Raw genomic sequence first — 19,407 nt, forward strand, 5'->3', positions numbered from 1 at the left:
TGCTGTAGATAGCACTTACCACAGTCTGACTGGTAAATATACAAGTATGTATGTGTATATAGAAATATACATGAATATACTAGAAATATACATGTATGTATGTGTGTGTACATATGTGTGTGTGTTTAAAACCTTACAATCATATCATTTTTGTGTTTTTACAATATGATTTGTATATATAAATTAATATAAATAATGCAGAAATATATAGAACTCTCTCTCAGGTCTGTACTGGAAGTCTTTTCTTATTCTTGTATTCCTAGTGAGAAAACCCAGAAAGCAGATTTATTTAACTGACTCTTTCTGTGTGGTGAGGCTTTATTCGCCTGTCTGTGCTTTCTTATCAGGAATATTACCCTCATTCATTTATGTATTTAATCAGCATCCATTTGTTAATTGCCAGAAACATGCCAGAATACAAGATGACTAAGATCATCCCTCTCTGAGCCTTGGCTCTGTTGACTGTAAAGCAGAAATGATAAAAATACTTCCTCATAATGTTGCCGTCAGGAGAAAATAATGTCAAGTGTGTAATGCGCTTAACAGGGCTTGGCATATAATAAGCTGTCAATAAATGGTAGCTTTAATCATCAACAGTGTCTTCATCAAATTTATTTTTATGATTATCGTCCACTCAGTGAGCTAAGCCTTGAAATGGACCACCTGGGATTGCGAACCCTCCCTGAACTGCTATCCGAGGAACACTGTGGGGACGATGAGAACCACCTCCCGCCTCTTCGCTTTGCTTTTTCTCATCATGGAAATGAGGCCAATTGGTAGGAAAGAATCAGTACTCAGCAAGAATACAGTTTATGTCTTCCTAAAGAGGAAGAACCTTGAGGTTGAACATAAAACCCAGCTAATATCTTTTTTATAGAGATAGATGGCAGATTCATTTCAATAGAGTTAGCCCAACTTTCTTCTTTCTGCACCAGTCACAGTCGTCATTTCTTGGGACTCAGAGATGGAGCAAAGTCCCATCTTGTGGAAGCTTAGAGGTTAGCAGTGCATAGATCTATCCAAATAATGAGTACCAAAATAAATAAACTTCATGACAGAATTTTTATCTTAGAGGAGTAAATAATTCTATCTGGGGAAATTGGAGAAGGCTTATGGATACATTCATAAAGAAAACATACTTCTGCCCTCCAAGAGATTGGGGAAGGGAGATTTCGCAGTTGATCCCAGAAGCCTGCTTACCTCACCACTGATGACCCAGATTTAAAAATAATCTGGTAGTCCAGAGCAAATGTTTTTTGCCACTGAATATAAACTTCTTTCATAAAATACCAATTATAACAACTCTGATTGCTGCTGCAGTGGTACCAGGATCCTTTTCATTCGTCTATCATAGCAATCAATTGATCTGCTGCTTAATTCATATTTATTTAGATTGCAGCCGTACAGATGCTTTTTGGGTGCTACCAGGAAAATTAATATGTACATATAGAGTATAATGGATGTAAAACTGCTTTGACAACCATAAAGTGCTCTGCAAAGTATTAGATTACTATCATTATTTCTTTTTAAGTCTCACTACAAATACATAAATTTTTCACATCATTTATCTTAAAACCATTACCATGAAAAAACTGAGTCGCATAATCTGCTTTTCTTTTTTTAAATCTCTTCAGTTCTTATCCATGTCCATTTCAAATCAAGTATCATTTCATACCTTCACAAACACCACCTTTAGTTTCTAGAAGATACAGATAGACACATGGCCTATATTTTCAGCGAATTAATCTGTCATAGAAAAAAAAAAGTTAGGTACCATTGATCATATTAAGAAATACTAAGAAAGTAGTGAGTATTCAACTTATTTACCAGCAGCCTCAAAAACATATGCATATGCATATGTATATGTATGTGTATGTATGTTAGTATACATGTACCCTTCAGCAGTGCCAAAATCCTTTAAGGAATAAAGAATTTGATAGCTTTTTAACTTTTTATTTTTAAGCAAAAGTTTAACACAATAAAAAATGTAGGAAATGTGGACTTGGCCATTCTCAGTTTTGTGTAATGTATATTTAAACTCACTAACCTCTGCCCTTTTGAAAAGCGATGTATCTGAGTCGTCTTGTGTCAATTCCTAGAAATCAAGACAAATTTACAAGAAATAAGCTCTAAAATGTGGGAACAAGGCAAAGATAGCAGGACCTGAGGAGCGCATAGAAAAGTCTAGAAGCAAAAGTCAGAAACAAATAGGGGCCGGACAGGACTTTGTTCTCTCCTCAAATTAGCCTAGCCTAAGTGCAGAGTTTGCATTCAGAATCTATCTAAAGGTGAATTTCATACCCCACACCATGTGGCAAAGAGATGCTAGATGCTCTTCACGCGTAAGCAGTTCACATGCTCACTCTCTCACCTTACCAAATGTCACAGTGATTACCATCTATTAATGGAAGAACCTCAACCATCCCCGAGACTAACTCCCTCACCTTACACATGAGGAAGCAGATACCCTGACTCTCAGTTTCCACCTTTTCCTTTTACCTCTGTGTCCCACCTCAGTGTCTATGCTCAGTACCTAACCAGAACTCTCCATTTTCAGGAAATTTGCCCCGCGATGTTCTGTGTGCAAGGAACCTATCATGCCAGCTCCCGGACAGGAGGAGACCGTCCGTATTGTGGCTCTGGATCGAGACTTCCATGTTCACTGCTACCGATGTGAGGTCTGGTTGACAGCCCCCCCCCGCCAGTCTGTGGCAGGCAGTGAAAGGCCCATTGGAGCTAGTTTTACATAGATGTAGCAATTACTAAATCTCAGAAAGGCCTTATTGCCTGAACTCACAGGACCTGGGTTGTAGATCTGACACTAGTATTCAAAGCAAGTGCTACTGAATAAGTCAGTGTGCCTCCCTCAGTCTGTTTCCTTACAGGAAAAAAAGACTCAGATCCTTAACTCCTCCAAATATGACTGTGAGAATGAAATACAAAATTGTATATTAAAGGACGTTGTAAATTGCAGAAGTACTAAATTAGTAAGAAATGGTGTTATTATTATATGGAATCTTTAACTTCGGCTTGGAGGCTTTGGTTAAAACTTCTTGTTCAGAGTCACGGAGATTTATTTATTGGTTAGTATGCACTACTAGTTGCTTAGTTTCCTGGACGCCTCGAAAGCTGCAGTATATTTGCATATTCTTTTTGGTAACGCCAAACTTCCTGCAGAGTATAACCGTTGCTGCTGTTGTGTTCTGGATGCCCTGTTATCTTAAATTTCATTACATGTCAAATGAAGACATGAACTCCATTGACCTCCTGCCGCCACGGTAGACAGCAGAGGTGAGGTTCATAGCTGTTGTGGCCTTTGAGAGTGCATACTTAAGTTAGCAAACACACACTTCTTGATGAAGTACTATGTGTTTATTTTCCGAAGAGACTTCTACTTTCTCCAAAGACAGAGGCCAGCATCTAACTGTTATATAACACTTTTCAGAATGGACCCTAAGTGGAGCTGTCAACAGTAGCATATTCCTTTACAGTCACACCCACATCCATTATCTTCCTTGATACTCTCAACAGTTTGGCAAAGTAGAAAAGGCAGAAATTATTCTCAGAATGGCAATCAGCCTGTGTGCATTGAGGCAGGCTGTGGCAAAACTATGGGTGGTGCTCAGGAGGTCTGTCCTCCAGACTAGCTGTCATTGCTGTACACAATGCTATCTCCTTTAGAAAGTAACGCAAACCACTTCTCCCCACAAACTTTAGGATTTTATTTTCTTACAACAATTGAAGTAAATACACAGAAGCCACTGGTAGCCTGCCTACTTGACAGAAATCAGACTACCTTTGCCCAGAAATGGCCAAAACGTTCCATGCTTGCACCTGTGCAGGCATTTTAAAAGATCCTTCGACAAATGGTAAAGGGTAAAAATGAATGGGTGGTTAGGGACATTCTTATTTTCTCTTGTTGTTTGAGTGGGGGCAACAAACTTCCACACGGGAGCTGAGATCCGTGGCTTCTTCTCTTCTTACACCTGTATTTCATATGAAGTGACCTTAGGGGGAGTATTTTACTCCATTTATATTTATGTCCCCAATCTCTAATTCAATTACATTCGAGATATACTGTGTTATATAGTGGGAGAAAGGATACAGGGGATTAGTGGAATGTAAAGCAGGAAAGCTAGTGGCCACATTATGGCAGCCCTGAACAGAAAGCTCAATCATTTGTTCTCCACATGTGTGCGTAACATTTTTACTTACATCGTTTCCATCTGCTTTTATTGTTCTAGGATTGTGGTGGTCTCCTGTCTGAGGGAGATAACCAAGGCTGCTACCCCTTGGATGGGCACATCCTCTGCAAGACCTGCAACTCTGCCCGCATCAGGGTGTTGACTGCCAAGGCGAGCACTGACCTTTAGATTCAGTCACCTGTTCAGCTGGCACTGAGAACAAACACAAGAAAAAGATAAGAAATACGAAAATAGAGGAAAGGCCATCAAACTACAGAATAGTTTCTCTTTTTCATCTGCTATTAACCTTTCCATAGAAACACATAAATTGTGAGATTTCTTTTTTAAAAGTTGTTACCAAATACACATTTCACTTTGAATCATGTAGGATCTTGACGGGCCTTTGTTCCCAAGGACTTCCACATTTTTGCACAGATTATGCTCCATCCCATTCACTTCTGCATTCCTGTAACTTTTAATCCCTGTGTTTGTCTCACTTTTCATCTGGTTGAATGGCTTTTTTTAGTGTGGTATTTGCTGTCACATAGTTTTTCCTGGGTGAGTCTGCCAACGCACAGGTGCTTTTAGCCTTGAAATCTCCATCCTATCATTTCCATATTGCCTGTGACTATGAAGAGCAGCCATTCTTTTCCCATGTATTGAAGAGTATGTTTTCTGTTGCTTTATACTACTCATGTTTTTAGGGAGGAAATTGCACAATTTTTTTTGTTAGGTTGTAAAGAATTTAAGCTGTAAATTACATAAGTTAGAACAAGCCTAAATTTAATTTGCAACCATCAGAATTCAGAATCTACGGTGACCAGTGATCAGGGTTCATTTGAAAACACTTATTGGCCCATAGCTAATAAGTGATGACAGACAACTAAACTTCAATATTTTTCTACAGAAATTGCAGTTGGGATATGCTGGAAAGGCATTTTGGGGTTACGTTTTAAAAACCATTATTGTCCCACAGTTCTACCATAAGATTTTTCTTTTCCACACTACCTGGACATTGTAATACAAACTTGATTTTGTCTAGAATATAACATTTTCAATACTGTCCCACTTTTCATCTTAGAAATGTTGTCATGTTTATTCTAATATCCAACACAACTATCAAAATTGACTTTAGAGGATGAAAGCTGTGAAAAAACACAGTTCAAGTTCCCTTTCTTTTTTAGGCCAGGTCCATTTTGCCTGACGATTGCAAATAAGAGCATACAAAATAAAATTGTGCGGCTTTGTTTAGTTTACTTTCAAAAGAGTAGAAAGCTTGAAACGATTGTGAAACCACAGTTTCATTATTCTCATAATCCTTCTGCAACTGAAATTACAGATTGCAGGAGACATTTTCGTATCATCAGTGTGACATTTACACCACACTTTCAAAGACAATCACTGAAAAAAAATTTGTCTTTATGAGCTAAAAATATGCAGAATCTCTGCCTAGAATCTTTATTCAAACTTTTATTAGCCAGTGAAACACTTGCTTGCCAACTGCCAAGCCATACTTAATAAGTTAGAACATGTTTCATTTAAGGAGAGACACCTAGCTTAGTCATGGCAAATTGCCACTTTGTAAATTAAGTATTTTGGATTGAAATTTCTTAAACCTTTCTTTAAATCTGCCACAAGTATGTACTTTTAAATTACGGAGTATTTTAAGTCTACAAAAACGTATAAATAATAATATAATGAATTCCTATATACCTAACACCTAGTTTAAGACACCAAATATAGCAAATATAATTACATCCTCCGATGTACCCTTCCCTTATTCCACAGGTATCTTTTTCATAATTGTGATGTTCAGATTTCTAGTGATTTTTTTTTAATTTTTAATTTTAACATCAGAACTGAAATAAAAAATTATGGAGACATGTTTTGAATTGCAAACTATTCCTCAGGAATTCCAATTAAATTTATTTTACTTGAATAGGAATGATCATAAAAGGGATTCTTTTTTTGTGACTAGAAATTCTTAAGCCAGTGATCACTACAGCTCATCCTTAATGTATGGCTCATTTGCTTTTGTCACTAAACAGTTTTGTGTTAGAACCACCAGAATTATAGCTTTTAAGAGCTTCCTTTGACCATGGTCCTTTTCTTACCCTGCTTCTTTGATCGTATATTTCTCACAATGTGAAATATGATGAGATTCACTTAGGAGCAGCATGTGAGTACTCAGAGGCAATGTCAACGTGTCTCTGAATTACTGTCTTCTAAATTGAAGGCCAGACCATGCTGATAACCCCAAGGAGCACTGACTGTTTGACAATAGGGCTGATAATGTAATCAGGTTGAATTGATTTAGTAACTTTTTATGTGATACTTTAGGGGAAATTCTCTTTAGGACAAAGCAAAGAGTCCAATTTATTGACGGATAGATTTTATCTCTTAAGGTGGTCGTATTATTATTAATTTTGCCAAAAGAAGAAGAATGTATTGAATATTTATACTATAAAATGCAATAACATTCTACTTGCTTATTACATTTAAATGCTTGTGTAACTGAATGTTTACATGTCAAAAGAAAAAGCTGTAAGAAAATGCCGTCACAGACCCATCCCTGTGGCTTTGTCAGCAGAATACTGCTTGCTTACAATCTTTTTTAGGCATTCTTATCACATAACCTCAGAGTATCTTTACCAAAGGTTTTTTAAGTAAATCTCTTTTTAATATAGACTTATACTTTCATAATAATGAATGTGCACTCATACATATGTAGAAATATTTAGTTTAGGGTTTTTTTTTTCTTTCACTAGGTATAATAAGGAAAGTATCCTATCATATTTTATTCTAGGATTTCTTAAATGTATGATTTATATTACTTTCTTGTCTTTCCTATTAATCATTTGATTTAAACAATGCCAAGTCACTCTTTAATATTTCAGTTGCATGAAATTTTGCCTGCAACAGGGAGAAAAAGATTGTATTACTTTAATGATTATAATCATACTGTCTGCTGATATAATGTCAAAATTGTTGTGATTTAAATACATAAATAGTAGAAAAAATCAGAGTCTATAACAGAGAGTTTGTAAAAAATATACTGGTTTAGAAAAATTTCAAGAATATAAATATTTGGTAATTCTGTATAATAAGAGAAACATGGAAAAGGAAAAAAATCCACTATATCATGGGTTCTGCAAAACATATCAAAATAAGATTTCTTAAATTTCTCGATCTTCAGACCATACTGACTCAACATGGAGTCTCAGTGGCAAAGAAAATTGCCTTTAAAGCTTAAAGTAAGGCCAGGTGCAGTGGCTCACACCTGTAATCCCAGCACTTTGGGAGGCCAAGACAGGAGGATCGCCTGAGGCCAGGAGTTTGACGCCAGCCTGGGCAACATAATGAGACTCTGTCTCTACAAAAAATAAAATAAAATAAAAAACAAATTAGCGAGACATGGTGGCATGTGCTTAAAATAAATTGACTCAAAAGTAAGTCATATGTCCCAGCATAAGGCATCAGGTCGTTAGATGCTGGCATCTCTGCAGCTCAAAGATGTGGGTTCTTTTTCTTGTCATTAACACATTGTTATTTTTGTGGGAGCAACTTCTCTGATCAAAATTACTTTATTGGGTATGTGCTGGTTAAGGAGGTGGACTTACCAACACTGTAATTGTTCTCTATGAAAGATCCTGCAGAGATGTTTATGGTGAGCTTTCAAGGATTTAAAACAATAACTACATGTAAACAAGTATTTTATATTTGGGTACAGAGGAAGAAAGAGAGGGCTTTTTCCATGGGGCTATAGTAGAAAGTTAAAGGAACATAGACAGGACTCTGAAAACACAACTTCCAGCCGTGTCTGTAGTTAGTAAAGATCCTATTAATGTGAACCAGCCGGGAATAACAGTGTTATTTCTATTTGATATGGTTTGGGTTTCTCTTGTCAAATCTGCGTCGGCTGCCCCCCGATCCTTCCATTATCAAGTTTTGAAGGGTGTTGGGGAAATTATGGCAGCTGCTACGGAGATCAGGGAAACACTGATGTAACCTCAGAGCCTCTCACCATTCTTTTTGGCTTGGAAAGGCTTTATTTTTTCATATACATTTCTAGAAATATTGCTATTCTACCTTAGTATTTCACATTTGTAGTTTAAACAAGCGATTGTCCATCTGTTGCCTAGAGCTATAGTACATGTGTGTTATGAATGAAATATGACAGCATGTTCCATACCCCTGCTTTAGCCATCTGTGGGAAACCAGCAAACTGAAAAAGATACCTCTGCAAAATGTGCCTGAAGTCCATTTCTTGGGATCGCTCATTTGGTGCACTCTCATGGGAGACAGAGAGCAACATACATTTGTGCCTTATTTTCAAAGAATCTATGTACACTACTATGAATATTCCACTGAAGTGTCAATAATGTAAATGGCAACCACCAAATCTCAAAAATATTACTCATCAAAAAAATTTTAAAAGCCAAAAAAAAGAGAGAAAGCCAACTTTTCATCTTAATATATTCTAAGTAGTATTTATTTTGTCCTTATCTTGGAAGTATCTCATAGGTCTTTAAATAAGGAAAACATTCTTATGCCAGAAGGTGATATATTAGATGTTAATGCTTTTATTTGATTTTTCAGTAGTTCTACTCACATAATGAATACAGAGCTTTCAGCTTGAACTTTTACCACCCATTCAAGTTTTTTTTAAATTGTCTTCATTTTATTTGTTTAATAGTGGTCCAAACAAGTTGAAAACTGGTTCTCGGTGAACTGAGTCTCAGTTCTCAGTTCTTAACATGGTGCAACCGTGAATATTTTAGGTCAAGTTATTTAGTTGCCAGATAACTAGAATGAAACTTTTCTCATGAGGCTGTTGTTTGGATAGCATAGCTTTATTTTAAACCTCTAAAAAGTTACCTGACTGGACCTACTATGACTTGGTGAGAATTCTTCCTCTCTTCCTTTCTGCCTCCCTCCCTTTCTCCCTCTTCCTTCCTCCCCTTCTGATTTTCTTTCCTACTTTCCTCTCTCCCTTTCCTTCCTTCTTTCCATCCTACCACTTAGTTAGTGTTGCTATACTTGGATTTTTTATAAATTAAATTAATGCATTATGATCCTATGTAAGTATGATTATATTAATAAGGGGAAGGCTACCAGAAATTGTATGTGGCATCCATAAAAATCTTCCCTTGTAGGTCCATATTTTTAGGTTGTATTTATTAGTAAAGTGAAATGAGATAATAGAGTCTTTCCATTTCATCTTAAGGATTTTTCATCAGGGACTTAGGTCATAGATTTTTGGCGAATTCATTTATGGCTGGTCTGGTTTTCTCAGCTGTATGCAAAGTAATCTTTCAAAGACGAGGTTAAGATTTTTTTTTAATCTAAAGCCATTTAACAACAAAAAATTATATTTGTAATGATGGCATTTTATTTTATTCCATTGCAACTTGATAATTTTCCTTATGGCAAAGGAATAACTATTGTATTTTCAGAATTTTAACACAGATTAACACTTAGCCCATGAGACTAATATTATATTGTAATAGTTGATACTAAAATGTTTTTTAGCAGGTTGGGCAGCACCAGAGTTTTTCTTAGATCACAGATTACAGGCATAATCCAGAATCCCTTCAATCCAGAAAAAAGGACACTAATTCCCTTTTCTATTTTATTTTCCTGGCCCTCGTGCAGAAAATTGTGGGCTCTTTCTTACTTACAACATGCATTTCTCTTATTTTTGGAGAACTGTGTAAAAGATGCATTTTTTTTTCTTTTAACTGATTGACAGGTCCCCTGCAAAGTGACAAAAAAGTGCTGAACTTTTGCCATTTACTTCTGGTTGTTATTTAACTGATAAATATCTCTACTTCTAGCCTTTGTTCAAAAGAAAAATTCATATTCTATAAACACCTATGTATGCTAGAGAGAGGGGAAAACACTGCAGCTAATTCCTTTATAATACTTTCAGATGATGGCATTAAGCCTTTCATGTTACATGGCATTTTTAATTTTCCTAGATATTCATGCACTTAAGGGCCAGAGAAATACTTATTCATTTAACTCTGGTGGGTATTTACCTAATGTACTCAAATAAATACCTTATTAAACAGCCACAATTAAGTCAACTTGGCACTGAATGTAGCTTCTAAATTCAGTTCTCAGCCCTACAAATGGAATGTCCTACCAAGAATGAGAAGTGTCACCATGTCAACTTGTGTTCTGTCCCAATGTAGAGAGTTACAGTTGACCTCAAACACTAATGCTATTTCCAAATAAATTAGAATCGTGGCCTTTTAAAGATCTGAATCTTCTCTGATAATTTCCTGATGAATTATCATCCCCTATTTTCTTATTCCTGGCCAGTATGTGTTACTGCTCACATCAGTCTGTTCTAGCTCTGTAGCTGCACAAAACAAGTGTTACATCCAAATCTTTGCCTTTTCATGTCCAGTATCACCAACTCATTCAGCTTTTCTTCATTTATTGACATAGTGTCAAGTCCCATCACTGTCTGTTGCTTCTTTAAAAAGTGGACAAAAACATAGTTTCTAATTTTTAATGTACTAAGTGAAACTTGGCAATTCACCTTGGGTCAGGCCAAGTTGAAAGGCTTTCTTTAGGTTTGAAAGTAAATGAAATTGGAATCACCCAAAGGGAATTTCTCCAAAAAACCTCAGACCCAGAAGTGTAAAAGCTACATAAGGACAGAACTCCCATGTGTACAGACAGTTCTGTTACTTTTTGTTCTGTACTATTTTGGATGTTGCCAAAATCAAATTCATTCTGAAAATGGGAAGCAAGCTAATGCATATGCCATCCATGAGATCCCCACTTCTGGGTCAGTTCATAATCCACTCAACCCTTTCCTTTTATCCATGTCTTCTTCAGAATAAGACATTTTTGGTCCATATTTTCATATTAAATATGAACACTTTACAGGTTCTACATAAGCATGTGGATACTTTACAGCTTCTACATAAATATTTACTGGTTTTGAGATTCACTTCACGCATTCTGTACTCAAATATTTGTACCTGGAGATGTTGCACGTTAGATGAAGTGAGCAGATTCTTTCACTAATCATTTAGGAGTCCATATTTTTCTCTTCTTTTTGTTGTTCCAACATCCTTAAACCTTACTCAGCTCTTCAATTTAGTAATTACCAACTAATCACTGTAAGAGAATCAGCACCTAAGTAACTTTGACTCAGGCCAACTGTAATAAGATCAAACAGCTTTAATCTGTACTTACTCAGTAGGAAGGAATGTGGCATCAGGAAGAGTAATTCCAGTGACATTACTAAGACTTTTATGGAGGAAATAAAATTTTATGAGAAATCTTGAGCTGATTCATTGACTTGATTTGGACGTTGAGAAAAGAGTATTTAAGGCACAATGGAGAAACACGGGCTATACTCAGAGAAGACCCGCTGCATTGGCCAAAATATCATGGCTTCTGGAAATTCCTTCTTACTAGGAAAAAAAAAAAAAAAAGGCTTCCAGAGAAGCAGGCTCAGTGGGAATAAAACGGCACAGAGGAAGCCTAAATAAGTACTTATTTGCTTTTTCATCTTTTTATAAGTGGAAGAGAAGATGATCTGCCAAAATGTAATCCAACATGCACAGTATGAAACAGCCCTCCATGAACTTTATTGTAACAGAAAATGAGCATTCTTATTGAGCCGCAGCTACATCTCCTATTCTTGCAGCAAGTGTACATGTCTTTTGACCCTCCACAAGAGAACAAGCAGGACATCTCTATTTTCCTATTGAGTCTAAGTTCATTATTAGAAAGGACTTCCCAGCCATCTGTTCCACTTGGTGTTAAAATTCCCTTACAGATTCATTGCTAAGTGCTAATTCCTACTCTACTTAAACATCACCTGTGTCGAGGAGCTCATTACCTCTAGAGATCTTACATTTCTTGCATCACATTTTGCTACAAGCTACCCCTGACTTTAAAACAGATCCAGGCTTCAGGGCCTGTGTTCTCTTTGGTGTCACACAAAACTAACCAGTAGTACACAATACAATGTTGCTTCCTCCCTCCTTTTCCTTCCATATCTATTTGTTTTGTTTTGAGCAATGTATTACTTTTTTGAAAAAGCTCTGATTATACAAATTTTCAAGCATCTCTAAAATTAGTCTGAATGATGTTCTGAGAGCCAGACATCAGAGTTTGTGAGTTTTTGTGGCTGGTTTATAAGACATATCGTTCTGACAGTTATTAGGTGGCTTCATGCCTTCCCCAGTAACTAACCCATGAACAGTACACCCCATTTATTTGATTTGTTGATAATGACCTTAAAAATGCTGGGAAATGTTGGTGTATAGTTCCCAGCTCTAACAAGGAAAAACTCAAAAGCAAAAGATAGTGGTACTGTTGAAAGCTCATTGTTTTCCATTAGTTCATCTGTGGGAAAGGATATCATTCTTGAGGAAAGGGGTTACATTATGCCATAGTTTTATGTGGAAATGTACAAACGCTTTCCTCATTGCTCTGGATGACTATTTAGTTTCAATAGTATTCCTTTGTCTTTGGGAAGACCATGCTTGTGGCTTCTTCTACCCCAGCTTTGAATGAGAGAGGCCTGTAGGCAGAAACTCCCATCAGTCTCCTGGGCAGGACCTGGAGGTAGCTTTCTGAGCTCTAAAATAATAATTCCTAAGAGAGCTTAAAAACTGCTTCCACACAGAAAATAGCCCAGGGAGGACAGTTATTAATAGTCCTATTCGAGAAGAGAAAGCTGAGGCTCAAATCATTAAGTGACTTGCCAAAAGCTATGACATAGCTGGGAAGTGGCAGATTTGGAGATACGCCCAGGTCCTGCAAGTCCAGTGCTGTCTGCAGGTAGCCACACTCAGGGCCAAGAACAACTGAGAAGACAATAGAGACTTCCCACAGACTACCAGCCCCCTAGTCATCCAGGGAAATTCAGAGACCAACTGGCAAATCCACATGCGTACTGCGGTCTTAGAGATCATTTAGAGCTTGCACACATCTGTGTCATCTAATGGGAAACCGCTAGGTATTCTGTCTGATCAGCACCGTGAGGAAACTGGTGGGAAAAGACCACTGATAATGTAATGTAAACCAACTCTCTCTCAGAGAGAGTTGCAGAGCTGACTTGATTCCTAAAAGTTGCAGAGCTGACTCAGCATGCAGAGCTGACTTGATTCCTAAAAGAGGCCTCTCTCCCATGGACCCTGATGTATGTTCCACAGAGGCAGAAACTGCTGTAGGTTAACAATGCATTTTAGTCTTTCTCTCCATTCACATTTATTGAGGACTCACCAAGTGCATGTTGCCGCCACAGGCATTTCCAATCCAACCAATCCATGACCGGAAATGTCTGTGAACAAATGTTATGGAACTATTGGCATCTGAGATTTGGCCTTTGCTGTTTCATAGACTTTGCTTCCCAGGATGCTGTCATTTTGCGATTTATTATAATTACAAGGAATTCGGTACCATGTTTTCAGAAAACCTGCTAGAAAGTCTCCATGTATACTCTAGAAGTTGCTCTATGCAGCATTTCAGCAACCAAGTGTTCCTTCTCTTGAGCTTCATCCCTCAGGAAGCTGTACCTTTAAGGTGTGCTTTTCACTTTTTAACTCCTCTCATTTCACTCCTTTAGTTGTTTGCTATGCCCTAAAATGTGTGAAGTAAGAGAAAAATTATAATTTCTTCATTAAATCTCCTGCATTAAATCTAAGAATCCTTTAATCATACCTGGTAAGTGTGTTATGCATTTCCCTCCCTGGAGTTTATCATCCATCAAGACAGTATCATCATCTACCTGCTTATTCCCTGGGACTAATGAGAGCCAAGTTCAATAATAGCAAATGGCTTCTCAACCCTTCCTAGGCCTCATACCTGAGGAATAAAGGATACATTAATGGGACCGGGAGAATGGTGGCCTTGGTTGAGATGGCACATTCAAAGACTAGAAAGGTGCCTCACCTCCCTGTAGGCTTCCTGAATATTATGGCCAATGGAGTGGAAAATGATTCTTGTCAAATAGATGGAGTATTCCCACCCCTGAAATGGACTAATAGAAGACATAATTTGAGCACATCTCAGAATTACCTAGTATGCCTGAGTAGAGACTCGCTTGGGTGGAATCTGTGTTGTCTGATTAGAGGGAATGAAAAGACAATGAGGTGGTAAATGTGAAAAAGCAGCCTTTTAGAAAAACATTCTTTGCAAATACCTTTATAAATCATCTAATTTATCTTTGCATAAAGAAAAAACTAATAAAAAATTTCATATTTCACTCTACATAATATATTCTCTTATATTTAGGGATAATACAATTATATTATCTTCAGAACACACACACACACACACACACACACACACACCTTCCAAGAAAGCTGATCCTTCAAAAAATAAATCTTATTTTTAAACACTTGGGTTTTCAGGCCAGGACATTAATAAATCCTATACCTGACCCATTTTCATAGCAGCTGAAAAGGGGAAGAAAAAGCTACTTAAAATTTGTGAGGATCCACTTATCTTTTAAAATATGCCAAAGCAATTTGAGGTGGGGTGGAAACAGGTCTTTATCTCTCATGCATGATTCCCTCTTTATATTTCTGTCTGTTGGGAAAAGGGTAAAGAATTATTCTTGGTCATTATTATTGATGTATTGTATCTTCACTTTGTATGCTGTCTGCTGTGCTTCATCCCGAGGCGTAACAGTAATCATTGCTTTCTTGACTATTTCCTTCATGGCAAGAGAGTAAATATGGAGTCTGAATGTCGTTCCTCACACGCAAATTATTTAACTCTGCTTCCGAACTAGTTTAAGAAATGCAAAATGGGAAGAGCTAGCTTTTCTTAGATACATTTCTACTTTTTTTATTCTTTCTTGGGAGATGTTAAGTATAAAGGAAAAAAGTCAGTTCCTTCTTTTCTCTCTTTCTCTTAGGGTGACAGCAATGCTCACTTAGCAGTTATAAACCAGAAATTGGAGAGTAGCTTGGGCAGGTTATGATACATCTGCCCAATGTGTTTCATTCTTTCAAACATAAACTTTGAGAGGGAAAGAGATTTTCAGAATTTAAATGCCAACCATAGGTATGGCATCATATTTTGACTTTCAAATAATAAAAGGGGAGTTGGTATTTGGGCAGTGTTTGCATTTTACTAATCCTATATACTTTCAGCTTAATTTTTAGAAGTATGTCAAATACATCAACATATCAGGATTATAGTGCCCAAAATAGTTAAAGTGTCTTGGACCTCCCTCTCTAGGTAGCAAATTGAAACTAGCATAGGACCATGCCATCCTTCTAGCATAATGGAGAAGTCTGGACTGAGAAGTATCTTTGACGAAAAACATTTAGGACCCTGGAAACGAAATCCTGTCAACAACACTTTATAGTAAAGTAGCAGCAAAATTATTCTTAAGATACTTTCTTCCTTTTACTACCCATTTCCTCTTTTGGGAAAGCTGATGAGCAAATTATCCAATACTCATTTTTCTCTTAAGCAAAGTCAGAATATTTCCCCTCTGAAAATCTGAATTATGCCCTCATTCTTTTTCAAGAAACATCTCAAAGAGCAAATAGAATTAAAGATAACACTTGATTGTCTCGTTATTTGGCATGCATAAAATTATCATGTGGTTTAATGTGCCTTAAGTGAAAATTTAAACTTACATGCGAAACCTTTACAGTTGGATGTAGCATTGAGCTTTTGCATGTGTTCTATATAGTAAACCAGTTTCGTTTTGTTTTGTCTTTTAACCTACACCTTTATCATTACTCTAACAGATTTGGGGCTTCTCTTTCTCTACAGCTAAGTAAGGGAATATGTGCAATTATGAGACATACAAAAAAGGAAAGGGAAAGGACTTTCTAAGTAGCAAATCTGTGCCGTGAAGTAGATGTGACGTGAAGACACAGAGCCTGAGAAGAGTAATTTTCCCCGAGCCACGCACACAGGCTTTTATTTCATGCCTTTTCTCCTTCCGTGCCGTCACCTTTGAGAAAAACGACTGCACCTTCTCCAAGTCTGCCTTTTTAACAGCTACAGTTGAGTTGGCAAGACTTCCCCAGTTCTGAATATAGCCATTTGCCGACTCCGGCCTCTTTGCGAGACTGACTCAAATCTGTGATCTTCTGTTCAGCATACACATCAGCAGAGTGAGAAGATGAGCACTAAATATAGGCTCTATTAACTTTACTTTTAGATTTAGTGCCTTCAAAAAGTGCCTATTCTGAGCAACATAAACGTTATTCCTTACATATGTATGTACACACGGTACCCAGAGTCGTACTGTGCAGCCTTCAAAAACATACCATCAGAAAGAGTAGGTGCTGAGATAAGGAAACTTTGCCAAATGGAAGAAAGTCACTCACTTCCAATATCCCCTCTGGAGCGGCTACCGTGAAACGGGCTGCAAACACATTCCCTGAGCATCCCTTGCTGATACAGCTTCTTTATATTTATATCCTACTGGATGGTAGCATATTGCTGAGGTTTCCTGTACTCTGCTTCAAGGGAATGTAAGCTTTATGGCATTGAAACATTTAGTCAGGAAAAAAGAATGTTTAAGAGAATTAACAGAGCCATAGTCTGTATTAGGATGTGTGTATATGTGTGTTTTATAAACTAAGCATTGGTGGGTTTAGAGCGTTAGAGTGTTGGCATGTTTCTTCTCCTTTTGTCTCTCAGGCTACCATGAGAGAAAATTAAAGAAAATTCTTGGCGGTGGGGATTGGAAGCTCGGGGGGCCAAATGTCCTCGCCAGATCCTTAGAGCACTACTTCGACTCCTAAAAATAGTAGTGTGTGTTATTTGATGGCTCTTGTTTCCATAGTTTGGTCACTGACAGCACTGTCACTACTGTTGACGGAGCAGCAGCATAGCCTAAAGTGATGCATTCTTACCTAAGGGTGGCAGGAGGAGAGGGTCCATGTAAATAAGACGAGGTAGACAGGGCATGATTGTAGGAGAAGGGTTGAAGGGAGGACATGATTCCAAAAAAGATCGTTCTCAATGTGTCGTCTGACTCAACCAGCTGGCAGATTACACTTGCCAAGTCGTTCCCTTTCCTTCTAAGTCAGTTGGCTCCATATTCACTTGAATATGCCTCTGTTTGGGGAAAGCAAGATACCTCCACTTAACCTTTATCCAAGGAAGCTTTTGGTGTCCTCTTGGTCGTAAAGTTGTCTCCTACCTTACCCAGTTTTACCAAATGGAAGTAAAAGGGGACAAACTATGGAAGATGAACTCCACGCCATTGCAGTCAACCACCATTCTGTTTTCCATATAAGGAGCTCCTTTACATAAGCTATGGGTGAGGTTGGAACAGCCATGTTTCATAATTTCAAGAGTGTGACCACCCTGCTTCAGTCATCATCATTGTATAAATCCAGTTGACTCTTTGGCAAAAGAGTGATACTTTTCACTAAAAATGTCTGCTCTTCCTGTTGATGTTCCTTTTCTGTTTTTACCTTATCCAATTTCAACACTAGTCATTTTTAAATTTTTTTAGAGAATCAGATTTTAGTGCAAGTAAAGAGTTCAAAAATTTCAGCGTGGTGTCATAAGGATATTGGGATACAGAGATTTTTTTTTTTTCCTTAGAAACAAATGGACTGGGAAAGACACAGCATGGCTTTGCTCTGAGTTTCCATCTGATGATTATGACCATGAAAGATAATCTTATGTGAAGGTTAAATGGTGTTTACAAGTGAATAGATAAGGGGGAGAGTGTGAGAAGCTGGGTTTTCTCTATGCTGAATGTGTCTACTAAGAGGAGCACTTCCTACTAGCTAAGCACAATCATAGCCCCACCATGATCAGCTGCTAGTCTGAATAATATTCCCTGACTTAGGGAAAGGCACACGAAAACATATAGGGAATATGTCTATTTTCATATGTGTGATACTGACAGAGCCATGATATTCCTAAAATATAGGTTTCTCTTTTTTCTTATATTCTTAGCAAATTGCATTTATTCACTACATTACAAACCATCACTGATGTATCCAAAATAGCACACATAGTTCATTATGAAAATAAGAGACTAAAATCTGTTATAAGCAAGTGATTTATGTATTTTCTTTTGTGTTTGTGCATTATCCAACTATATTAGGACCTGTTTTCTATTTACCTTCTATCAGTTTTCTCTATCAATTATGTTTTTTCAATGCTCTATAAAAATAAATATGGAAATTATATTTCTTTTTTCTGTAAAGGAATTGCAACTACTTTATTATATTTAGAAATCCAATAAACTTCTTATTACATTTACTTGCCTATGCGTGGATCCTTTTTGAGTTGGATAATCTCTGTTTCCTTTTCTTCTAACCCCCTTTACTGTGTGACTCATTTTTTACATCATTTGCTTTCCATATGGTCTTCTGAGAAAGGGAATATCTCTCATAGCAAATATGATGCCACAAGAGTATGAAAGCACCCACTCCCTTCTACTGTTAGCACAGAAGAACTTAAGGCCAGAGGTGTTCTAAAATTATTTGACCACTCTGTGTCTTGATTTGGCAAGGAATTTTTTATTTTTGAAGTTGGAACCCAAGTAAATGGATCCCTTAGGGTGGGGTTGGGGTTCTCCATTTTCATCACAAACAAGTGGCTGAATTTTTCATACTTTTATTCCATCTGTATTATGGATAATTTTCAAACATTGAGAATTTGGTCTGTACTAGGCATCTTGAGCATACAGATATAAATGACAGACAGTTCCTTTCAATGAGTTTACAGTCTAGTTGAGCTGATAAGATATGGATACAAATACCTATGGAGAAAGGAAAGGACTAACTACACACAGGAAAAAGTAACAGCATTTTCAAGACTTTTCAATGTTAGTCCATTTTCAATATCCTTGTGATTACTTTACCCTCATTTTATAGATGGAAATTCCAAGAGTGAGAAATAAAATTAATAACCCAAAATCAGCATTCACTCACCAAGACTATTTTTTTTTCCATTTTTAAAAGGAACAGGTCTGCAGGAAAACCAAGACTCCTGATACCCAGTCTACTGAACCTTAATAAGAGTGATTAACACTAGAGCATACATGAAACTCATACCATGAAAGTCAGAAAGGGGTCTGTTGGGGGGAATAGGGGAGGGACAGCAGGGGTGGGGAGTTGGGGAGGGATAGCATAGGGAGAAATGCCAGATGTGGATGAAGGGGAGGAAGGCAGCAAATCACACTGCCACGTGTGTACCTATGCAACTATCTTGCATGTTCTGCACATGTACCACAAAACCTAAAATGCAA

At 37.2% G+C, this 19,407-nt stretch overlaps 2 protein-coding genes across 34 annotated transcripts in view; one reads left to right on the forward strand and one right to left on the reverse strand.

The window, feature by feature from the left end:
* LPP (LIM domain containing preferred translocation partner in lipoma) overlaps positions 1-18,416 on the forward strand; it is a 745,086-nt gene extending 726,670 nt beyond the window's left edge. For 14 of the 26 annotated variants that reach the window (XM_078350484.1, XM_078350488.1, XM_078350492.1 and 11 more), the window contains 2 exons: positions 2,558-2,678; positions 4,245-18,416. In XM_078350484.1, coding sequence (XP_078206610.1) covers positions 2,558-2,678; positions 4,245-4,373 — 250 coding nt within the window. In that variant the 3' untranslated portion in view covers positions 4,374-18,416. Of the gene's footprint in view, positions 1-638; positions 777-2,557; positions 2,679-4,244 lie in introns of all 26 variants that reach the window. The other 12 variants (XM_035276043.3, XM_078350478.1, XM_054245473.2 and 9 more) reach the window with 1 other exon arrangement.
* Positions 1-19,407, reverse strand: part of LOC103788187 (uncharacterized) — a 245,189-nt gene that overhangs the window by 45,362 nt on the left and 180,420 nt on the right. For 5 of the 8 annotated variants that reach the window (XR_013527210.1, XR_013527209.1, XR_013527207.1 and 2 more), the window contains 2 exons: positions 4,216-4,397; positions 1-2,095 (listed from right to left, as the gene is read on the reverse strand). The exon at positions 1-2,095 is cut by the window's left edge. Coding sequence is in view for 1 of the 8 variants with exons in the window: in XM_078350504.1 (XP_078206630.1) it covers positions 4,336-4,397 (62 nt within the window). In the remaining 7 variants the exon portion in view is untranslated. Of the gene's footprint in view, positions 4,398-19,407 lie in introns of all 8 variants that reach the window. The other 3 variants (XR_004734715.3, XR_614036.4, XM_078350504.1) reach the window with 3 other exon arrangements.

Source organism: Callithrix jacchus, chromosome 15, assembly GCF_049354715.1.
Source record: "Callithrix jacchus isolate 240 chromosome 15, calJac240_pri, whole genome shotgun sequence".
Lineage (NCBI taxonomy): Eukaryota > Metazoa > Chordata > Mammalia > Primates > Cebidae > Callithrix > Callithrix jacchus.